General features: G+C 45.1%; 2 protein-coding genes across 4 annotated transcripts in view; both read right to left on the reverse strand.

Annotated features, from left to right (window-relative positions):
* Nucleotides 1-967, reverse strand: part of DUS1L (dihydrouridine synthase 1 like) — a 28,648-nt gene extending 27,681 nt beyond the window's left edge. Inside the window, exon 1 of one of the 3 annotated variants that reach the window (XM_034789922.1) lies at nucleotides 909-967. The gene's annotated coding sequence lies outside the window, so the exon portion shown is untranslated. The other 2 variants (XM_034789923.1, XM_034789924.1) reach the window with 2 other exon arrangements.
* A 7,666-nt stretch (nucleotides 968-8,633) lies between these two features.
* The window catches only part of FASN (fatty acid synthase), a 70,900-nt gene continuing 56,986 nt past the window's right edge, over nucleotides 8,634-22,547 (reverse strand). The window contains 9 exon segments of the mRNA XM_034790536.1: nucleotides 8,634-10,389; nucleotides 11,379-11,630; nucleotides 11,738-11,836; nucleotides 12,410-12,630; nucleotides 13,092-13,319; nucleotides 14,087-14,275; nucleotides 18,064-18,306; nucleotides 21,775-21,926; nucleotides 22,084-22,175. Coding sequence (XP_034646427.1) covers nucleotides 10,252-10,389; nucleotides 11,379-11,630; nucleotides 11,738-11,836; nucleotides 12,410-12,630; nucleotides 13,092-13,319; nucleotides 14,087-14,275; nucleotides 18,064-18,306; nucleotides 21,775-21,926; nucleotides 22,084-22,175 — 1,614 coding nt within the window. The 3' untranslated portion in view covers nucleotides 8,634-10,251.

The following is a 22,547-nucleotide window of genomic DNA, read 5'->3' on the forward strand; positions in this document are numbered from 1 at the left end:
TTTCAGATTTGATTTTCTTGTGAGGTAGAAAACAGACTGTCACAACAGCAAAGAATATATCATAAATGGTTTGGAATCCTCTGGCAGAACCCACATTCAAAGGACTAAATTGTTGATAGTAGTTAGTGTTTTACTATTTTATTTGCATAAACATAAAAAGCACTAAAGCTGTAAGCACCTTTCAGATCCATTAAATAAATAAAACAGCAGGCTCTCTTAAAACCAGAAAAAAATACAACTTTAAGTCAAGATCCTTATCCTCAACATCCTGCCCTTCAGTCTTCCCTCCCCCAAACCCTCCAAAAATGATAGGTTGTGGGGCGTGCCCATGAAGGCCAACAGATTCAGGTGATTTCGGCCCAAGGGGTGGGGGGACGTGAATCAGAAAATCTGGGATAGCTCATGGAAAATGTCCTGCCCTGAGTGCCAGCCGGAGTGCCTCCACCGACCCCCGTGGCAGCAGCACGTCGCCGTGAGGGAGTCTCTCGGGTAGGCAGCTCTGAAGGCATTTAGTGCTTCCTAGAAGAACTGCGGTACCTCCAGCGTGCTAGGGCAGCTCGCAGCTCGGCTGTGCACTGCCATGGAGCGGGGGAGCCGCCTGGGCACAGGTCCGGGACTGAGCCCCAGGCCCCCCAGCAGCTCCCGGGCTGTGAATTCCCGTCTTCACTATCCCGTAGCAGCCCGGCCCCCCGGTCCTACCCCGCCCCGGCCTCGGCCCCCCGCTCCCCGGGCATGGGGCGGGCCTACCTGCTCCCCGCCCAGCCGGACGCGCCTGTCAGTGCCGAGGCGGGCTCAGCACATCCGGCCGGGAAGCCCGCGGGGCCGCGCACAGGGGATGGGGCGGTGCCTGCCGGGCCCGCACAGGGCTTCAGGCCGGTCGCCGGCGCCTATCCCGCCCCCCACAGTACCTGCTCCCCGAGCCGCTCGGAGGCTGGAGCCGCCGCCTGCGGGCCGGGAGGGGGAGGCGCGGCCCCTGGCTGGGCGCTGAGGCGGCCGGACGGTGCCTCCGCCATCCCGCTCCGACCGGCTCCCCGGTGCTACATCGCACAGCCCCCCCCGAAACCGCGGCGCTGCCCGAAGGGGCCGCCAGGGGAGACGAGTGGAGCCTTGAAATGGGGCCCCCCGAGAAGAGAAGGGGGGCCCTGCCCCGCCTCCCGAGGAGAGGGGATGCGGGTTCCTCCTCCCAGGCACCCCATGAGTGGGGGGCGTCTGTCTGCCTCGCACAGGCTGTGGGCGGCGGGAAGCCGTGGTCCTTGCCTCACGCGCCCTGGGCTGGTGGTTATGTCTCTGGGAGGGATGGGATGGGGAGACCGGCTGCAGGGCTTGACTTTGCAACACCCATCCCTGTGTGACTTTAGACAGGTCTACCCTGTACTTCAGTCCCCCTCTGAAATGGGGCCGCTGCCTTCCTACCCCAGCAGGGCGTGCGAGGCTCACCTCCACGAATGCTACTGGGGGGCGAATAGTGTGGGATGAGGGCCAGATAAGTAGGTAGCTAGCTAGGGGGGTTCTGTCACGCCCCCCCAGGAGGGTATGGGTGGGGAAGGGGAGTCTCCCCTTCACACATATGGAGTGGGGAATGGTGAACACTGCCCTACTCCTTATTTGAGGGGACATTCTGAATTTGGTGCCTACAGGATGTGTTTTATCCCATAATCTCACACGGATGGAGGCATAGGATCGTGTTCCTTGAGTTGCATGCTACGGAATGTAGCATTCAGCTGCAATGCTAGTCCAGTAGGAGCCCTAAGCAGGAATATTTTGTCACCCCCCCACACACTGAAAAAGCAAATAGGGCCCTCTTGAGCTGCTCGGGGACCTAAGCAATTGCTTAGTCTGCTTATGCCTAGCGCCAGCTCTGCTGCCACTTGCCCTCTGACTGCCATGACCAAACACTGTTGCTGAGATTCACAACTCATCTTCCTATCAAAGAGTCTAACAGAGGGTCTTGGCAGAGCTTCACACAACAGGGACATCAAGTCCCAGGCAGTCAGGGCTGGCTCCAGGCACCAGCCCTCCAAGCATGTGCTTGGGGCGGCACCTGGAGGGAGGCGGTGCTCACCCAGCGAGAGCGGGGCCCCAGCCGGGCTTGCCGCCCTCCCCCCGGTGCTCCGGCCCCCGGGGAGAGCGGGGCCGCAGTGGGCTCGGCGCCCTCCCCTGCTGCACTCCCCGCCGGGGGGGCGGAGGGCGTGGTGGGAGGCTTTTATGCCTGGGGCAGCAAAAAAGCCAAAGCTGGCCCTGCAGGCAGTTGTACCTGTCATGCCCTTTTGGGGAGAAGTGGTATTATAGAGGATCAGCTAATTATTGCTTTCTTTTTGATGTGTGTATTGGTTTTGTTTTCACTCTCCAGCATCAGAAGCTGAATATTCTTTTTCTTGTTGATTAGGAGATAGGGGCCTAATTGTGCTCTGCAGTCATTGTTGAGAAGTCCCTAAGCACATATAATATTTGACTACAGCACTGCACGTGTAGTGTTTCTATGAGGTTTGTCCCAACTGCTGTACTTACCTTCAGAGCATGTATGGGACCTGGCTCCAAACTTAACTCTTGTAGAGGAGGATGGTTTCCTAGCTGTTAAGATTAGAAGCGACCATCATGACCAGCTCGTCTGATCTTTTACATAACATAGGTCAGATAACATCATCCTGTAACCAAACCTCTCTCTTGCGGCTGAGGTAGAGTGTTATCTTTTAGAACAGCGATTCTCAAACTGGGTTCCAAGGACCCCAGGGGGTCCTGAGATTGCAAAAGATTAGGAAAAAATAAAATCTCACTGCATGTCTGCATCATCTAACGATTAAAACTAACAAATCTACTATTTCTGTTTACACAACATATGCCATGGTGCATGAACAATGCCGTAATACTCACATTGTATAAGCATCAACGTAAAAAAATCTCATTGCTTTGCGACAGCAAATCAGACGTGACCTCAGTGTTTTTGATGGCTGAGCGCTCTTTGGCAGGTGGAAGTGGAATATATTTTTACAGTGTGTGAGCAAATTACATTGAAAATGGATAAGTTTTTTAAAAAATCCTCATATTAGTACTGCTAGTTGCACTGAAGTAAGCCATGAACAATCCAGAGTTAAGTAGTAAGAAACAAATAATAGACAGTTGATAGAAGTTATATTGATTTTATCAAATTTATTAATGAATGACCGCAAGACATTGTATGCTTACAAATCCTATCAAACGAAGCAATTAAATCAGCAAAATTGAAACTACACCTCACAACAAGGCACCTGGAGTATAAAGATAAATCCAGAGACTTTTTTCAACAAAGGAAAGACGAATAAAACTCAAATGACAAACATAACAATGGTTCCGGAAAAGGATCTGAAAGCATCTTTCTTAACAGTACTTCGGATTGCAAAGAATAAAAAATCCCATACCACTGGAGAAGAACTGATTCTTCCAGCTGCTTTAAAAATGTATGACGTGCTGGTAAGCGAAGATTCTTAAGGCCACCCCACTTTCTAACAACACAGTTAGTAGGAGAAATGAAAAACTTTCAAATGATGTAAAACGCCAACTAATTGAAAGGCTACACATATGTGAACATTTTGCAGTTCAGCTTGATGAGACAACCAATGTTGGTAATGCATAACAATTATTAGTTTTTGTTTGTTATGTTTGGCTGGGGGGGACATTTTGGAAGATTTTCTTTTTTGTCAGGAGTTACCAAAACAGATAACAGATCAGGAAATATTCAAATTATTGGATGATTTTATGAAAGCTGAATTGCTGAAGTGTGTTGCTGTTTTCATGAACTGTGCTGCCGCTATTACAGACAATAGGAATGATGTTATAACAAGAATACAAGCCATAAACCCACAGGTAGTTGTAACACACTGTATGTTGCATCACAAGGCCATTGCATCAAAGAAAATGGAACCCAAATTACATGATGTGCTAAATTCAATTTTGTAAAGTCCTGGCCTTTGCATTCACATCTTTTTGCAAAGCTGTTTAGAAATGGGTGCAGGACATGACAAATTAGAGTTTCGTATGAAAGTGCGTTGGCTATTTCTCAGCTGAGTGTTAGAAAGAGTTTTTGAGCTTGGCAAAGAGCTGCTGGTTTTGTTTTCTGTGCACAATCCAACAATCACCACAAACTGTTCTGGCCGAATATGGCTCGTGACGCTTGCATACTTCACAGACATTTTTAACTTGTTGAATGCACTGAACTTGTCCCCACAAGGGGGCGATACAACCATAATTGAGGTAAGTGACAAGATTGCAGCATTTCAGAAGAAAATATTTAGAAAACTAGACTGAGCAGTGGAATCTGCCACTACTGACAGAATTTCTGGATCCAAACAGCATGACAATTGACTGTGTGAAAGACAGGATTGTTGCTCATTTTTTAACTTTGTCAAAATACTTCAGTTTACTTTAAAATATAAACATGGAGAAATATGATTGGATTCAGGCTCTGTTCTCAACTTTTGCTATATCATCTTGCCATTTGAGTGGAAAAGCAGAACAGAAGCTGTTCAACCTACTGTGAAAATTAAGTTTCAGGAACAGACATCTTGCCAATTTTGGCTAACTATTGCTGTGGAGTACACAGTTTTAGTTACAGAAGCAATGAAAGCGTTGCTACCTTTCCCAAAAACATATATATGTGACGCATCATTCTCTGCCATGACAGCTATGAAGACAAAGTTCAGGTCCTGACTGGAAGTGTAGAATGATATACGAGTTTGCTTGTCAACCATCACACCAAGAATAGATACACTCTGCAGTAAGACATGCACACCCATGTCACTGATATCTGTAATTACTCTTATACTCTTTTTCTTAAAGCGGGGGTTCTCAAACTTCATTGCACCGCAACCCCCTTCTGACAACAAAAATTACTACACAACCCTGGGGGGGGGGGAGGGGGAAAGCCCAAGGGTTTCAGCAACAAGCAGGGGGCCTATAACCTGAGGACCCCTGCCACCTAGGGCTGAAGCCCTTCAGCTTAGGCCCCAGGTAACGCCAGCCCTCATGACCCCATTAAAAAGGGTCGTGACCCACTTTGGGATCCCAACCCAGTTTGAGAACCACTGTCTTAAAGAATTACTAACAGTACATGTTTATATGAAGTACACCTATACTTTTGTCAGCCAGTTTCTCAGTTGGGACCAAGATTAACATTGCATTTGAAAAGGGGTCCATCAACAAAAAAAGTTTGAGAACCTCTGTTTTTAGAAAGACATCCAATTTCAACTTAGACTTCAAGTGAAGGAGAATCCACTACCCCCTTTCGTAAATTGTTCCAGTGGTTAATTCCACTATTAAAAAAATATCTACTGTATTTCTGGCCTGAATTTATCTAGTGTCAGCATCTAGCCATTGGCACATGTTAAAGAGCCTTCTACAATCTGAAATCTTCTCCCTGTGCTGATAATTATAGCCTACGACCATAGGACTTGTATTGTTCCCAGGCAGACCTTTAAAGTCTGTAGGTGTACATTTCTCTGGAAGGTGTCTTGTTTGGGTTATAGTATGACCTGGTCATCTGCACTGGAAGTTCAATATATTCTAGTTATTTTAGACCAAGGAGAGCATATTCCAAAAAAGCGACATCACAAAAAAAAAAAAAAAACCCTCTGCTAGCAGCCCCCTTTTATACTGGATTGGGGAAAGGTTAACTTGTGTTCCTCTTGTTGTCCTCAGCTTCAGACGTATGTCCCAGGGAGAGAGTCTCTTTTCTAAGAGGATCCCAGGTAAGTTAGGGCTTTGTGTGTCAGAATCACCACCTTAAATTCTATCTAGAAGCCACTGTATGACTAGTGCAGCTCCTGAGTGCTGCTGTCACATGTTCATGGTAAGTTGTTATATGGGGTGCTATGTTCTGCACTAGCCATAGTTTCCATGTGGATTTAAAGTGGAGCCCCATTGCATTGCAGTTGTCCAGTCTAAAGTATTTATAATACTACAGAGTAGGTAAAAGTTGTTGAATTCAGTCACTTCCTCCTGCTGCATATGTGGGTATGCAATAGCAGTCTGCCATCCTGTGGTGTCTCACATTAACCTAGTGCACTAAGCAACAAAATTATATTTTGGTACATAACAGCAACACTTGTGGCAATTAAAAGAACCTGATCATATAAAGATTATAGTCATATGGAGGCCTATACTCCAATCACAAAAGAGGGTCTTGTATTCTTCTGCATGTGAAAACTACACCCAATGCATGCCCCTTTTCCCATTCTTGATATCTCTGGCATAATACATCACACTTGCGCTATACTTTCCCTTCTTTGAATTGCTGAAACAGTTGTTCATTTTACTTCTCTAGCTGCTCCTTCAGCATCTCTTGGGAACCTCTCCCTCCCAGGCTGTCCCATGTCACACTAAGTACCAGGTGATAGCCTTCTCTTTTTCTCTCTATACCGGGGCTCCTAGCACAATATGACCAAATTTCACAGCAACAAATACATTCTGCTGCAATGTGTTCTCACTGAACTATCTTTCAGTCCCTTTCCTCCTTCCCCAGCACGAGTTTGGCTTATAGTTGAAATACTCATTGGGTAAGATTTGCTGATGGTTATTTTCAGCAATGATTATTTGCAGTGGCGGCTTTTTCTCCTCTATCTTCTACAGATACAGTTCCACAGACCATGGCAGTTGTGATAGTGTCCAGGTAGGCCAGCTCAGAAACTCCCTCCCCCCATGTGCTAGAGAAAAGGGGGAAGTTCATAGCTGGTTTCAGTAGCAAATTTTTCCAGCTGCCACAGCCTCAACTATTGCACTGTTCTCCGGGTAGTTCAGATAACCAGCCAAGAGTTCTGACTCCCCAACCTTCCACTTCCTGGGTCCACACAATAGTACAGGGAGAAAGCACTGGAATCCAAACTCTTTTGAGAGTTTAATGTCACTCTCCACTTGGGAGACTTGGCTCTGGCAGAAATTTCCACTCTCAAAGAAGCAAGTGTAACAATAGTGCTTGATTTTGCACAAATAAAATACAATAGCCATATATCTGTCACAATAGCTTATTGAGAACCATTAGGCAATATAATCTCTCAGAAGTTATTTTTGGCAGACTATATTCAGCAGCCAATAAGATAATGGGTTATTATAGCTGCAGCTGAAGTTTAGACATGTGAAAAAAATACCGTTTTGGGATAAATACCAAAACTTTTCCATTTCTCTCCTTCAAGATCATGTGTGCCATTGGTTGATAGGTCATTCTTGATGTACTTACTACTAAATCAGTAGCTGCAAGCAGTCTGTGAGAGGCCATGCACATTTATGTCACTTTAGAAATAATTAGCACACAGCTTCTGCTTTAACTATTGGAATGGAATTAGCTCTAGCCTTGTCCACTCATTCAGAACTAGTCATTTAAATTGCCTTTGTACAATAGGGTGGTTAAACACTGGAATAAATTGCCTAGGGAGGTTGCGGAATCTCCATCTCTGGAGATATTTAAGAGTAGGTTAGATAAATGTCTATCAGGGATGGTCTAGCCAGTATTTAGTCCTGCCATGTGGGCAGGGGACTGGACTTGATGACCTCTCGAAGTCCCTTCCAGTCCTAGAATCTATGAATCGCAGCACTTTCCTTCAACACAGACTCAGGCTCAGACCCCTGTTAATTCAGCACTGTTTGCCAAGTTATTTCAAGTTTTGTCACCTTCCTTCTTCCAGATCTTCAGTACAGGCCATGTCAGTGAGAATTCCCCCCTCCCCTGGATCACTGCAACTGCCAATAACTTTTAAACATTTATCACTGAAAATTTCTCTTTCATTTTGTGTTCTACTTCTTGCCTAGTGCCTGGATTTTCAAGAATGGTGCTCAGAAATACTATGGCGTTCTAGTCACACACAGGTGACTATGTGATCGACCCACTCTCCTTTTCAGTGTAGAGTCAAGGCTTGGCAATTACTTACACACACACACACACACACACACACACTTAATAAGGAAGGTGATTAATACTTAACAGCATTTTGCATGGACCAAGTGATTTACACATATTGTCTAATAAATCTTCACAACAGACCTGTGAAGCAAGTGCTATGAGCCCCATTTTGCAGATGGGGAAAATGAGGCAGAGAGGTTAATGATTTATCTAAGGCCTTGGCTACACTTACCCGGTAGTTCGACGGCTGGAAATCGAACTTCTGGGTTCGACTTATCGCGTCTAGTCTGGACGTGATAAGTCGAACCCGGAAGTGCTCGCCGTCGACTGCGGTACTCCAGCTCGCCGAGAGGAGTACCGCGGAGTCGACGGGGGAGCCTGCCTGCCGAGTGTGGACCAAGGTAAGTTCGAACTAATTCGAACTAAGGTACTTCGAACTTCAGCTACGTTATTCACGTAGCTGAAGTTGCGTACCTTAGTTCGAATTAGGGGGGTAGTGTAGACCAAGCCTAACACAGAGTCAGAGCTAAGATTAGGACTTTTGTGTCCAATGCCCACTCTTAGTTTGGTTACACTTGGCTGAGGTACTAAGATCACAGCTACAGGTTTTGATGTTCCAAAATACCATACATCTTCTTTACAGCCTTCCAACAATATTTGCCAGCAGAAGTTTTGGAGGGATTTTTATACCAAGAAATAGAAGATGCGGGATGACTGACAAATAAGAAGGCGAGGGGAGGAAGAGTAGAGAGAAAGAAAAGCCATCAAGCCAGAGATCAATTCTCATTTAATTTTAGGAGAGCCAACGAGGAAAGGACACTCTCTAGAGCAGCATTTTTACCAAAGGTATGTAAAAAATGAAAAAAACAGAACAAGACTGACTTGGAAATGTTTTAAGTCAACACTGTGTTTGCATTTCAAATTTCCACACAAATATTTTATTAAACTAAAACCAGTTACTCAGCCGCCATCCACAGAGGGTGGTTTAACCAACCGAGCCCCCATCTCAGAACCTGTTGCAGTCAGGGACACTCCTGTCATTGGACTGTGCCAATATTGACAAAATAATCTAGTGGGCGAGCTGGATTATAATGCAGTTCTGAGAGCACAAGGGCTCCAATCTAGTTGATGGTGTTTGCTCCCCATGTTTCCTCTGTATCATAGGTACAGCATGAATTCACTGGTTTTCCTAAAGACAGATCCAGCCTAGCAAAAGCAAGAAAAAGGTGTGTTGGATTCTAAAGTGTAAATGTCTTTTAAAAAGGTATCAAATATTTTAAAATAATTTGCCACTGAACTGATTACTTGGCTAACGTGTAGGATTTCCAGTCTCAGTGAGGAGAGGATGTGTGCACACAGGGATGGCCCTAGGCTTAGCCAGGCCTGGTGCTAAATAAGATATGCAGGGGTGTTAGGCAGACAGCTATAACCACTGCAGAGCTTTGGTTCTGGGAGAGCAGGGGGTCATGAGGATTAGATAATGGTGCTCGTCAATGAGGAACTAGGGAGGGTGAAAGTCCCAGAGTTAATTTTTTCAAAGTGTGTATGGTTGAATGAAGAGGCTAATGGTGGGTCAGAAACAAGGTGAAGTGGTAGGTGTATGCTGGGAGAGGGGCCTGAAGTTGCAGGGATCCCAGTACAGGGCCTTGTGCAGCCCACACTTGGTATGTGCCTATGGTCAGCTGTACAAGTATATCAACCCAAGTAACTTAAGGTGCCTAGCACAGCAGCATCTTGAGACCCTCCCTGACCCTCCTCTCTCTCTTTGTGAAGCAAGGAGGGGAGAGACTGCTGCAAAGACGCATTTTGGTTTAACAAAATTGGCAACTTCACCTGGTAGAAGGAATACGAACTTCCAAGGTATGTTTTGTTTTGTTTTCTTTAAATTAATGATAAATTAAAACTGGGAAGTTGATGCAATAAATACGCAAAATATTTCAAATAAAAAAAAAGTTACAAGAGCCTCAATGGAATTCTATCCAACTTAACTACAGACTGATTCTTCACAGATCAACAGATGTCTCCAAAATCAGCTGCAGCTCCCCCTCCTTGCTAACTGGGCTTGGTAAATAAGTGCTATCACTTATCCTTTGGAATACTGTTAAGACAACAAAATGATACATAGCTCAAGAAAAGAAGTCTACTCCTAAGTTTGTTTTTCATGCTGCCAAAGGGGTAGGAAGTAGCCATGGATGTAGGTCCATGTAGCAGTGTAGAGTGAGAGTGTCACAACACTGGAGAGAGACATCCATCAGCAGGACTTCCTAGACCTGATTGCAGAGCAGATGGGATGTTGGATTACAGGAAGAGTTCCTTGGGGTCTGTCGTAACAAGGGATATATTGCTGGAATTCTCTCGGCCAGTGATAGGTGGTGAGCAGAAAGGGACTAACCCTCTCGGACACTGACCCGGGGCTCTGCCAGTGAGCTGTGGATGATTCCAATAATTGATTCAACACCAGCTCCCTCCAAGAAGGTACGGTGATCCCCTTCAATGACATGGACAGATACTTTCCCCTCACAGACCTACACATGGCAAAAAAGACAAAAGAAGAAAATTTTATATCCAGAATTCTAAAGCATTTTAGTTCCACATTCTTGCTGCCTTAGCTATAAGACATGAAAGTCTGAGAAAGAAGAGTGAGGTTGAAGGTCTCTTGCTTCTGACATGTTCCATTCTCTGATCTGACTCTATAACCTTTTAATTTCAATGTTTCAATGTATGCACTGTTGAGGGCAGGACCCCTATCTTGGGCCCCAGTAGAAGTGGATCCATTTTCCCCTCACAGCAAGGAATAAGCTGGTGTAGTTGGCTGTGTTGGGAATGTAAACACTTTCAGAAAGATGGTAATTTTAAGGATAGTCTCTTGGTGGGTGGGAACACATGCAATTAACTTTCCTTAAGTGCATGATAAAAATCATATCACACAACGCTCGGTGGGAAGGGGAATAAATGAGAAGTTCCAAAAGGGAAGAGCATCTGGGCTGTAATGAGGAAAGGAAGGAGGAAGGTTATTTTTTAAAGAAGATCAATAAATTCTCTTCCCCTCCCTGCTGTCTTATGTTATATCAAGGGGGAATAATTTTTAAAAATGAATGCACAAAGGTTAAAAAGCAAAGAGTGTTTTAAGTTGTCTCTGCTTCAACCCTCCTCCTACTGACTTGTTTGCAGACTAGTAGCTCTTCAGAGCACAGAGTGCATTTTGGGAGCTATAGGAATTAGTAGTGGAAACAACTGTAGGTTGCTGTTAAGGAATTGCTTCAAAATTGGAGTGAGAACTTCTCCTGGACCTCAGCCTCCTTTGAGGCTGACACTGGCCTAGAACTGTGCAGTCTCCTCTTCATGTTGTTTTCTGGGGACTCTTCAGTTCTCAGGAAGAGACAGTTGCATAATTATTGCCCCCCCAAGGCAAATATTTTTTGGAGAAGGCAAGAATATGGCTTCCTGCCACTTCCTTCCTGCCCCCCAACTAGGAAAGTGCAGCTTCATACCTGGAACTGTTCCTTAAACTAACCTCTGAGAGCTTGTAATCTCCACCCAGGCCTTCTTCATACTCGTTGTGGGTCTTTGCCCTCAGTAGCGTCACATTCCCATGATACTTGGACTCTGGCACATACTTGTCAGCAGCCTTCAGTTTGTAGTAAAAGGAAGCAGCAGCAAAACTGAGAGTTTCACGGTTGATGTTTTTGTGGCTCTGCGTTATCAGATCCACAGCAGCATTGACACGAGCTTCCAGGTCTTGCAGAGGCAGAAGAGTCTCCAGCAACTGTAGACAGTAAAGAACAATTTACTGCTAAGTGAGGTGCAGCTACCAGCTTCTTCTTGTGTGCAAGAGGCATTTCCCTGTAGCTATAATAAGTGGAGGAACATTACCTTACTGTATTCAGTGCCTGTGAACTGCTGAATGAAGGCACACAACGCTTCAGTCTCTGCCTCAGCTTCATTTCCTGGGGTCAGCTTGGCTCGGTAGCTCTGGAAGAGAGAAAGTGTCACTAATACAAAAAGGGAAGCTCTCTCTTGCTCATTAGATAAGATAACATAGTATGGTGCCCTGTACTTGACAGCAAGTGACTGAAAAGCTTGGGAGAATACAAACAGGACAACAAACCCAGAAACAAAACAAAGAAAATACAGGTGATCTCCACGTGGATGTTACTGGGGGACTGACCAATTGCCAATATTTTGGGGTCCTTTAGAGAGCTGTATGCCAGCCAGAAGGGAGGATATGGGGGTGCTAGGAGGCCTAGCCAGGTTAGGACCCTTGCTTGCAGCACAAGAACATGTTGGAGGCTTCAGCACCTTGAAACAAACAGGCTAATTCCACCATTTATTATAGGACATCTGAATCAGCACTTGCATCCCAGTCAGCTCATGGAGCAGAGCTGCTGTTTTACAGTCACCTACACCTCCTTGTCAGCTATTTTTTTCCCTGGAAGATGGGTCTGTCAATTTTTTAAAATCGCTCAGGACACATGGAAGGCTCCCAAATCATTAACATTGGTGAGAGACAGGATGGTCTCTGAAGATTCCCCCGGAATCTCTTACCTGAGTGTATGCTGCCACATAGGAGTGGGATCCATCAAACAGGAAGAGGCTGTTGAGTGAATGGGAGGGGTTCTGCTGAGCTTGCAGCTGGGAGCACATTTCAAAGGCTACACAAGCTCCAAAGGAGTATCCTGCAATGCGATAGGGTCCCTCAGGCTGCACCTGCTTCATACAGTCAATGTAATAGGCTGCCAGGCTCTGTATGCTGTCCAGAGGAGCAGCTAGAAAGAGGAAGCAAATATGGGAGTTAGGAACAGGTTGAAATCAGAGTGAGAGATGAAGTTACATCTCTACCAGCTTAGTAATGGCTCCATTAGAAACACTCAACCGCTTTTAAAAGTGTATTTCTATATAGATTATGACAAGGGTTAAATCTATATTTCTGACCAAACAAGTAATTGTGCCCCAGCAGCATCAGTGATGAGCAGAGTCTTGTCCATCACTCTGGCATACCGGCTTCCCTGTGTGAGAACACACTTCCACATTCAAGCATTTTCTATTTACACTGATATTTCTCTTTCCCATTTAACTGGGGATGTTTGTGACTTTTCTAAGTGGACTCAGTCACGGGTCACTGAAGCTTAGAGCTCTGCATGCAGAGGTCAGAAACTAAGCCCTCTATGCGATGATGAAAGCTACCAAGTGAGGTTTAGAAAGTCAAGATGAATAAGGATACAGATACCTTTTGTGCACTGGAGTCCATAGCTGGGCATACTGAGTCTGGAGGCAAGTGTGTGGAAAACTGTGATGGATCCTTCGATGGGGTGAATGAGGAAAAGAGGGCGTTCTGTGCTCTGTACCTCATTGAGCCGGGTGATTGTTGGCCCTTCTGGATTCACCAGCAGGTTGTTCAAGTCCAATTCAGGGTGCTCAGCCTGGCCAGCTTTCATCAGAAGGGATGGTTTCAGTTCTTTAAAGGAAAGCACATCAGGAGACGCCAGTTACAGTCAGGGTCAGATTAGTGGGACAGGCAGCATAGCCCACAGAGAAGCAAAGGCTCGTTGGATTAGCCCTCTTGCTCACTAGATCATTAAATGGCAGTGAGTGTAATCCATATAGAAATTCAGGCTTGGTGCCTCAGAGGGGATGTTCTGCCAGTACCTTGAGGAAGGGGGACTCAGAAAGGACACCACCTCTTCCCCCACAAGCCTGGCTTTGGATTTTGCTGTTCCCTCTGAATTTCTGCCTTTGTCATTTCCCTGTCCACACTGATACTGCTGCTAAAGGCTAGTTCATGGTTCAGGCTATTTGATGCTAGCTCTCTGCATCCGCATTGCTGACGCTATCTAGAGAGCACCTGGAGAGCTGTCTGAGCTGTGTTGGTGATCAGGCAGCAGAGAAATGGAGATGGGAGACAAAATAAGCTTCTTTCTCCTGGCCTTGGGTCTTCTCTTAGGGACTTCCCTGCTCCCCGCCACTCCCCCCGCCAATAACTGGCTGGACCAATCCACTGGGACACCACAGCTCTAAGTGGCAGTGCTATGCCCACTTGTTACTTACAATACTATCAGTTCACACCAGGCCCCATTCCATTACCTGTCACTAAGAGGCTCTCACCATTACATATTGAAAGAGACAGCATGGGAGTCTGTTTATTATTTTAAATGTATATGGACCCCAATGGCTATTTTAGTGACCCTAGTCTCCCCCCCCCCAGGCCAAATTCAGATGACGTACCCTCTGCTGTTCCAGACTTGGAGGAAAGTTCTCGCAGTTTATTAATTGTAAGCAGTCGAATCTCTCTCATAGTCATGACAATATCGTAGTCCCTCTCCAGGGTCTGACGCACTTCCACTCCCATCAGGGAGTCCAAGCCTAGATCTGCCAGAGAGCTCTCAGCATTCAGACTGCTCACATCACGGACACCTGATGAAAAGAACCAGATGTTTGGAAAACAGACTGATGTCCTTCTACTTTTTGGACTGTTCCTGCAATTATTATTTAACATGGGTATTACGGTAGTGCCTAAAGGCCAAGCAAGAGTAGGATCCCACTGTGCTAGACACCATACAAAGAAAGCAGCAGATGATCCCTTCTTCGAAGAACTCAAACTAAATAGACAAGATAGACAAATACCCCATCCCCTATCCTAACACACCAGCAAAATTAATAATGTCATGGCAGCAAATGACATGTTGGTGCCACGATTTTTAATTATTATTAATTTGTAGTTTTACTTACGAGAGAGATCAGCTAAATGGGAAGAAAAGGGAGAGGAACAATGGGTGAGGAGCAGGTGTGGCATGAAGCTGAGGTGAATAAATGGTGAGGGGGGAGGATGGAGCAAACAGCCAATCAGCACAGGGCAGAAAGAGTCCAGTCAAAATTGTAGAAAGTTCTATGAATGTCCAAAGGACCCAAGGACCCTGCTCCTTCTACATCTTGCAGCAATTTCTCTTCTCCTTCTCCTCTTTCCCCCATTTAGCATCTTCCAGGGCTCCATCCTCTGTACCATGACCTTTTCTCTCAAGCCTCACTTCTTGGGCAGCCCCATCCACTTCCTTCGGTTCACCCATCATTACCTCTGGGCAAACTTTTCTCAAATGTACTTCACACTTTTGTCCAAGTTCTTATATCTTCCTGGATAGTTTACAAAAAATATTGAGCAGAGGGTGGTAGTATTTGTTTATGGCAGCACCCATGATGTGCTAGGTGCCAAAAGAGGTACCTCAGTTAAAACAAGCTAATTAAAATTAATTTAATAATAGAAAACAGAGCAAAGCTAATATTTTATGCTAATTTTACAGACCACTAGAAAAACTGAAGTATTCACTAGAGGAACTCACTTATACCTTACCAGCAAGTTGGTAAAATATCCTAGTCATTGCAGATACAACACTCCTGTTCCCCCAAATCATCTCCTCACTGGCTCCCTAGAACTTTCACAAGTCACCTACAGTCCATCCCCCATATCTGGGTCACACCCTGGACCTGGTGTTTGGATTAGTTGTCCATTTACATAACAGTGCAAGCCACCATAACCTATCAGTTCTAGCCAATAGCATCCGGTATCAAACACTGCGTTCCTGGGCAAGCTCGCAGAAACAATAGCCAAAGGCCACCTTCAAGCTCATCTAATTGACGCTAATATCCTAGACCCAGCATAATCTGGATTCAGGCTAAGACATGTGACTGAAACCACTTTAGTGGCACGGATGAACATCATTCCACTGTCAATGGCCAGAGGGCAGACACCCATTCTCATCCTCCTGAACCCTTTTTACAACATTCAACACTGCTGAGCATTCACAGATTCCAAGACCAGGAGGGACCATTGGATCATGTAGTCTGACCTCCTTAAAACAGGCCAGAGGACTTTCCCAAAATCATGATGGAGAATCTACCACAAACCTTGGTAAATACTAATGGTTAATTACTCTCACCATTGAAAATGTACACCTTATTTCTAGTCTGAAAATATCTAGCTTTAATTTCCAGACAGTGGATTGTGTTATAGTTTTCTCTGCTAGATTGAATAGCCCATTAAATATTTGTTCCCCATGTAGATACTTACTGACCACTCAAGTCACCCCTTAACCTTCTCTTTGTTAAGCTAAATAGATTGAGCTCTTTTAGTTGATCACTATAAGACATGTTTTCTAATCCTTTAATTATGCTTATGGCTCTTCTCTGAACCCTCTCCAATTTACCAACATTCTTCTTGAATTGTGGGCACCAGAACTGGACACCATATTCCAGCAGTGGTCGCACCAGTGCCAAATAAAGAGATAAAATAACCGTGCTACTCCTACTGGAAATCCCCATTTATGCATCCCAGGGTCACATTAGCTCTTTTAGCCACAGGACCCTCTGTTGCTTTTTACAGATTCAGACTAACACGGCTACCCCTCTGATACTCTCCAACCATGTTCTCTTTCCCTTGAATTTTTGCATTGACGACTACTCTTCTGCATTCAGTTCAAGCCTCTCACCCCCTCACCCTTAAGGCTTTTCATAAAGGCTCCTGCCTATATCTCTGACCTCATTTCCTCCTACACCAAATCCTGCTCCATGTTACTCCTGAGGGAATTTTGCACAACAAATAAAATATTCTGTGCCAAAAAAATTAAATATTCTGCACACAATATTTTAAAATTCTGCAAATTTTATTTGTCAAAACATCACAATATAATCACACAATTTTCAATTATTTGCTGACAAGTATTTTGAAATAAATTACCAAAATAATTGAAAATGGTGTGATAATATTATTATGTTTGTGTTATTTTGACAATTAAAATATGCAGAACTTTGCAGAATTTTAATTTTTTTTAATGTTTCAATGCAGAATTCCCTCAAGAGTACCAGGGTTCTGCGTGGCACAATCTGTGTATGGGCAGCTCGGTGAGGGTCCAGGTGCAGGGGGGAATCTGGGTGCACAGGGACTCAGTGCAGGGTTCTGGGTGCACGGTGAATGGGACTCTGCAGTGCGGGGGTGGGTGAGGTGAAGGTGGTTAGGGCTCAGTTGGGGGAGGAAGTGGGGCTTGATGGAGGGTCAGGGTACAGCTGGTTTGGACTCATTAGGGTGGGGGGGTCCAGGTTTCAGGGGCTTCTGAAGCAGGGGATGAGGCTCAGCAGGGTGGGGATTTGGGGGACTTGGTGGGGGGGTTCTGGGTATGGTGGGCTTCTGATACAGAAGGGGCTCAGGGGAGAGAGAGTGTGTGTTCCAGGTGCTCTGTGGGGGGTGTGTGTCACTGTACGGGGAGCTGCTCCCCCTGTCCACCCAACCCCCATGCATCCGGACACCCCCCCCCCCGAATCTGCCCCCCCCCCCCTCCCCCTTTGGACCCCCCCCCCCGGAGCCCCCCCCCCCCCGCCCAGGTTCCTGCAGACAGGGGAAGTTTCTGGGGCTTGACTGGACCCAGCCCTGGCTGCTCTGTCCAGGGAAGGGGGAGGGGGAAAACTCAGTCTCCATCATCCTCTCCTCCCCACCCCCAGCTGGGACTAATGTTCCTGGGTGGCCAGGGCATCCTCAGACCCCCCAATTATTTACCTCTAACCCTCCCCTCCCCCCCCCGGGGAAAAAACCCCCACCACCTGTTCCGTGAGGTCAGCTCTGACCACAGCCTGTGCTGCTACTGTATCTGTATGCATCTCGATATTGTGAAGTCTTGGGATCTAAGGTCTAGCCTTCAATTTGTGCATTTTTCCTTGCTATGAAGTTCTGTGCACATGCACAGTGCTATAAAAATAGTGATACAAGCAGCACTCCCACAGCTGTATAAGAAAGAGATACTTCTAGAGAGTGAATAGATGCTTTTGGACCAGAGCAGGATGCACACCTGCACACAATTCCCTTCAGACAGTGGCTGGCACTATAACAGAGTTTAAAAGAGACCTGGATAAATTCATGGTGGTTAAGTCCATTAATGGCTATTAGCCAGGACGGGTAAGGAATGGTGTCTGTCAGAGGGTGGAGATGGATGGCAGGAGAGAGATCACTTGATCATTGCCTGTTAGGTTCACTCCCTCTGGGGCACCTGGCATTGGCCACTGTTGGTAGACAGGATACTGGGCTAGATGGACCTTTGGTCTGACCCGGTACGGCCTCTCTTATGTTCACCAATACACTTCCTATAGCAGATTCTAGAGTAAGTTGTGGCTTCTAGAATTCTGATCACAGAATGTTTGTAATTATTAATGATCTAATTTACCCAGGATGTGGGCAACAGCCTCCACAAGGTCCCGCTGGCTGCTTCCTTCACTCTTCACTGAGACCTTCTCTGCCAGAACAAAACTAGACATGACAGGATGAGGCTGATTCAGGAAGCGGTCCAGAACTTCCAGGCATGAGCTGAGTCGCTGGGGAAGAGTTCCACCAACCACAGTGTCGTTACTGCCCATTGTCTCCAAGACAACACCCACATCACCAATGGCGCCCCACTGCACGGCCAGGCCTGCGAAAGAAGGCAGAAGAGAGAACACATTAAATGAATAACTGGAGCACATGGCAGCAGGGAGAGGGGAAAGCTAAAGAAAACAGAGCAGGTGTCTTCATTCACTTGAAAATCTGGGTGAAGGGTCAGAATCTGGGCAAACGTAGCAGGGACAAGCAGGACTTGGGGAAAGTCTAATGAATGTCACAGAAGTATGGGGAATAAAACAGGAAGAACTAGAAATTCCAGTGAACAACCACAGTTATGACATAATTGGCATTGCAGAGACTTGGTGGGATAATTTATGACTGGAATATTGGTACAGAAGTGTAGTTTGTCCAGGAAGGACAGGCAGGGGGAAAAAAGGAGAAGTTGTTGCCTTGTATATCAAAGATAGATACACTTGCACAGAAGTTGAAATAGAAGTGGGAGGTAGACCTGTTGAAAGCCTCTGGGTAAGGATAAAAGGGGTAAAAAAAAGCAAGGATGATGTCATGATAGGGATCTATTATAGAATGTCTAACCAGGAAGAAGAGGTGGATGAGGCTTTAAAAAAAAAAAAAAAAAAAAAAAAAGAGCCAACTAAGAAATCATCCAAAGCACAGGACTTGGTGGTGGTGGGGACTTCAACTACCCAGATATCTGCAGGGAAAATAATACAGAAAGGCACATATTGTCCAACAAGCTATTGGAATTCATTGGAGACAACTTTTTTATTGCAGAGGGTGGAGCAAGCAATTGGGGGAAGGCTGTTCTAGATTTGATTCTGACAAATAGGGAGGAACTGATTTAGAATTTGAAGGTGGAAGGCAGCTTGGACGAAAGTGATCATGAAATAAGAGCTCATGATTTTAAGGAATGGTAGGAGGGGGAAAAAAAGCAAAAGAAAGACAATGGACTTCAAGAAGGCAGACTTTAGCAAACTCAGAGAATTAGTAGGTAAGATCCCATGGGAAGCAAGTCTAAGGGGGGTAGGGGAAAGAGTTCAGGACAGTTGGCAGTTTTCAAAGAGACATTACTAAGGGCACAAATGCAAACTATTCCAATGCGTAGGAAAGAGGAAGTATGGCAAGAGACAACCCTGGCTTAAACTGGAGATCTTCAACATCCTAAAACTCATAAGAGTCATACAAGAAGTGGAAGCTAAGTCAAATTACGAAGGATGAATATATATTTAAAAAACAACAACACCACAAACACACACCACACAACCACGAAGAGAGAATTAGAAAGGCCAAGTCACAAAACGAGATTAAACTAGCTAGGAACATAAAGTGTAACAAATAAATATTTTACAAATGCATTAGAAGCAAGAGGGAGATGAGGACAAGGTAGGTCCATTCCTCAATGAGGAAGGAAAAACAATGACAGAAAATGTAGCAATGTCTGAAATATTAAATGTCTTTTTTGTTTCAGTTTTCATCAAAAAAGATTAGCAGTGATCGGACGACTAACATAGTGAACATCAGGGTAAATGGGGTAGGATCTGAGACTAAAAGAGGGAAAGAAGACGTTAAGAATTACTTAGACAAGTTAGACATCATCAAGTCAGCAGGGCCACATGAGATCCTTAAGTATTCTAGGATGTAACTGTCTGAAGAGAACTCTGAGCCATTAGCGATTATCTTTTGGAACTCATGGAGGATAGGAGAGATCCCAGAGGGCTAGAAAATGGCAAATATAGTGCCGACCTATAAAGGGGGAATATGGACAACCCAGGGAATTATAGACCAATCAGCTTAACTTGGGAACCAGGAAAGATAATGGAGCAAAACCAAACCAAAACAAAAAAATCAATTTGTAAGTACCTAGAAGATAAAGGTGAAAAGTAACAGTCAACATGGATTTGTCATCAAGAACAAATCACATCAAACCAACCTAATATCCTTCTTTGACAACCCTTGTGCATAAGAGGACATCCGTAGATGTGGTATATCTCGACTATAGTAAGGTTTTTTATATGGTCTTACATGATCTTCTCAAACAAACTTGGGAAAGATAGCCTAGATCAGTGGTCCCAAACTTTTTTGATCGCGCACCCCTATCAGTAAAAAAAAATGTTGAGCATGCACCCCCTGCCACGCTGGCTCTATCATTTTTGCCGAAGAGAAAAAAAAAAAAAAAAAAAAAAAAGCAGCTTGGACTCCCGCCCGAACTGCCGAAGCACCCCACTTTGGAGACCACTGGCCTAGATGAACCTGCTTTAAGGTCCAGCATAGTTATAAATGGTTCACAGTCAAGCTGTAAGGGCATATGGAGTGTGTCCCAAAAGTATCTGTCCTGCATCTGGTCCTATTCAATATCTTCATCAATGATTTAGATAATGGCATAGAGAGTATGCTTATAAATGCTGTGGATGATAACAAGCTGGGAGTAGTTGCAAGCGCTTTGGAGGACCAGATTAAAATTCAAAATGATCTTGACAAACTGGGAAAATGGCCTGAAAGAAATAGGATGAAATTCAATATAGGCAATGTACTACACTTAGAAAGGAATAATCAATTGCACAGAACACAAATGGAAAATGACTGACTAAGGAACAGTACTGTTAAAAGAGATTGGGGAGTTATTGTGGATAAACTAAATATGAGTCAACAATGTAATACTGTAGGAAAAAAAGCAAACATCATTCTGGGATGTATTAACAGGAGTGTTATAAGCCAGACACAAGAAGTAATTCTTCCACTCTCCTCCGCACTCATTAGGCCTCAGTTGGAGTACTGTGTCCAGTTCTGAGTACCAGACTTTGGGAAATATGTGGACAAAGGAGAAAGTCCAGAGGAGAGTAACTAAACTGATTAAAGGTCTAGAAAACATGATCTATGAGAAAAAAAAAGATTAAAAAATTTGGTTTAGTCTGGAGAAGAAAAAGACTGAAGAGGGACATGATAACAGTCTTCAAGTACTGGGCTTCAATTGCAGCAAGGGAGATCTAACTGTAACAAGCAACAGAGAGTCCTGTGGCACCTTTAAGACTAACATGTATTGGAGCATAAGCTTTCGTGGGTGAATACCCATTTCGTCGGATGCATTCATCCACGAAAGCTTATGCTCCAATACATCTGTTACAGATCCAGACTAACACGGCTACCCCTCTGATACTTAACTGTAACAGTAGTTAAGCACTGGAATAAATTACATAGCGAGGTTATGGAATCCCCATCATTGGAGGTTAAGAACAGGTTAGACAAACACCTGTCAGGAATGGTCCAGATAATATTTAATCTGGTCTCAGTGCAGGGGATAGGTCTAGATGACCCATCAAGGACCCTTCCAGTCCTACGTTTCTATGATTCTATGCGGACTGACAAGCCACAGAGTACAAAGGGAGTGTGTGTGCGTGTGCATGAGCCAGAGAACGAGGGGGGAGGAGGGAGCTCTGAGCATTCATGCTTGCTCCAGAGAAGTGCATGAGCTATCTTGGTATTAATTTTCTTCTGGTTGTTGATGGAGTGGGCATTATCTGTAGAAGAGGCCCTGCATTGTTACCTGGGAGCCCATCATGCCGTCGCTGCTCACAGATGCGCTCCATGGTAGAGTTGGCAAAACCATAGTTACTCTGCCCAACATTTCCTCTTCCACAGCTTATAGAGGAGAAAGCAACAAAATAATCCAGGTCTGGACACTTTTCACGACTCACCCTAGGAATAGAATAGAAGAAAATGATACTAATTAACAACTTGTTTTAAAAGGATCATTCCCCTCTCTTGTTACAGTAACAAGTTGAGACCCTTCTGAATGTTATTGGCCTCCAGCCCCATTTAAACACCCCACATGTATCCCTCCTATGACACCTACCAGTCTAGGTGAAGGGTGCCTGCATACTTGGGTTTGCTGACATCATGGAAGAATTCTGGAGACTGATTCTCTAGCATAGCATCTTTAAGGACCTGCAGGAGATAGAAGAAGCAACTTCAACATCTCTCCAGTCTCTGCTCAGGGGGAGTCTAACCATGCTGCAATTTCAACCTCAAAAATATGCACAAACAGATTCTCCATTAAGTTCTGGAACAAGAGACCCAGCCAAGAGCTCCCAGAAAAAAATGGTTACCTACCTTCCGTAACTGTTGTTCACGTCCATTACACATTAGGTGTGCGCGCGTTGCGTGCATGGATGTCTGAAACTTTTTCCCTCAGCGGCTCCCGTCAGGCTGGCAGGGTCCCCCACTCCCCGCCAGAGCGGCGCCCCGCTCTAGCGTATATATATCCCCGCGGGCCCGACCCTCCCTCGGTTCCTTCTTGCCGGTGACTCCGACAGAGAG

This window comes from Trachemys scripta, chromosome 14, assembly GCF_013100865.1.
Source record: "Trachemys scripta elegans isolate TJP31775 chromosome 14, CAS_Tse_1.0, whole genome shotgun sequence".
NCBI classification, from domain to species: Eukaryota; Metazoa; Chordata; order Testudines; family Emydidae; genus Trachemys; species Trachemys scripta.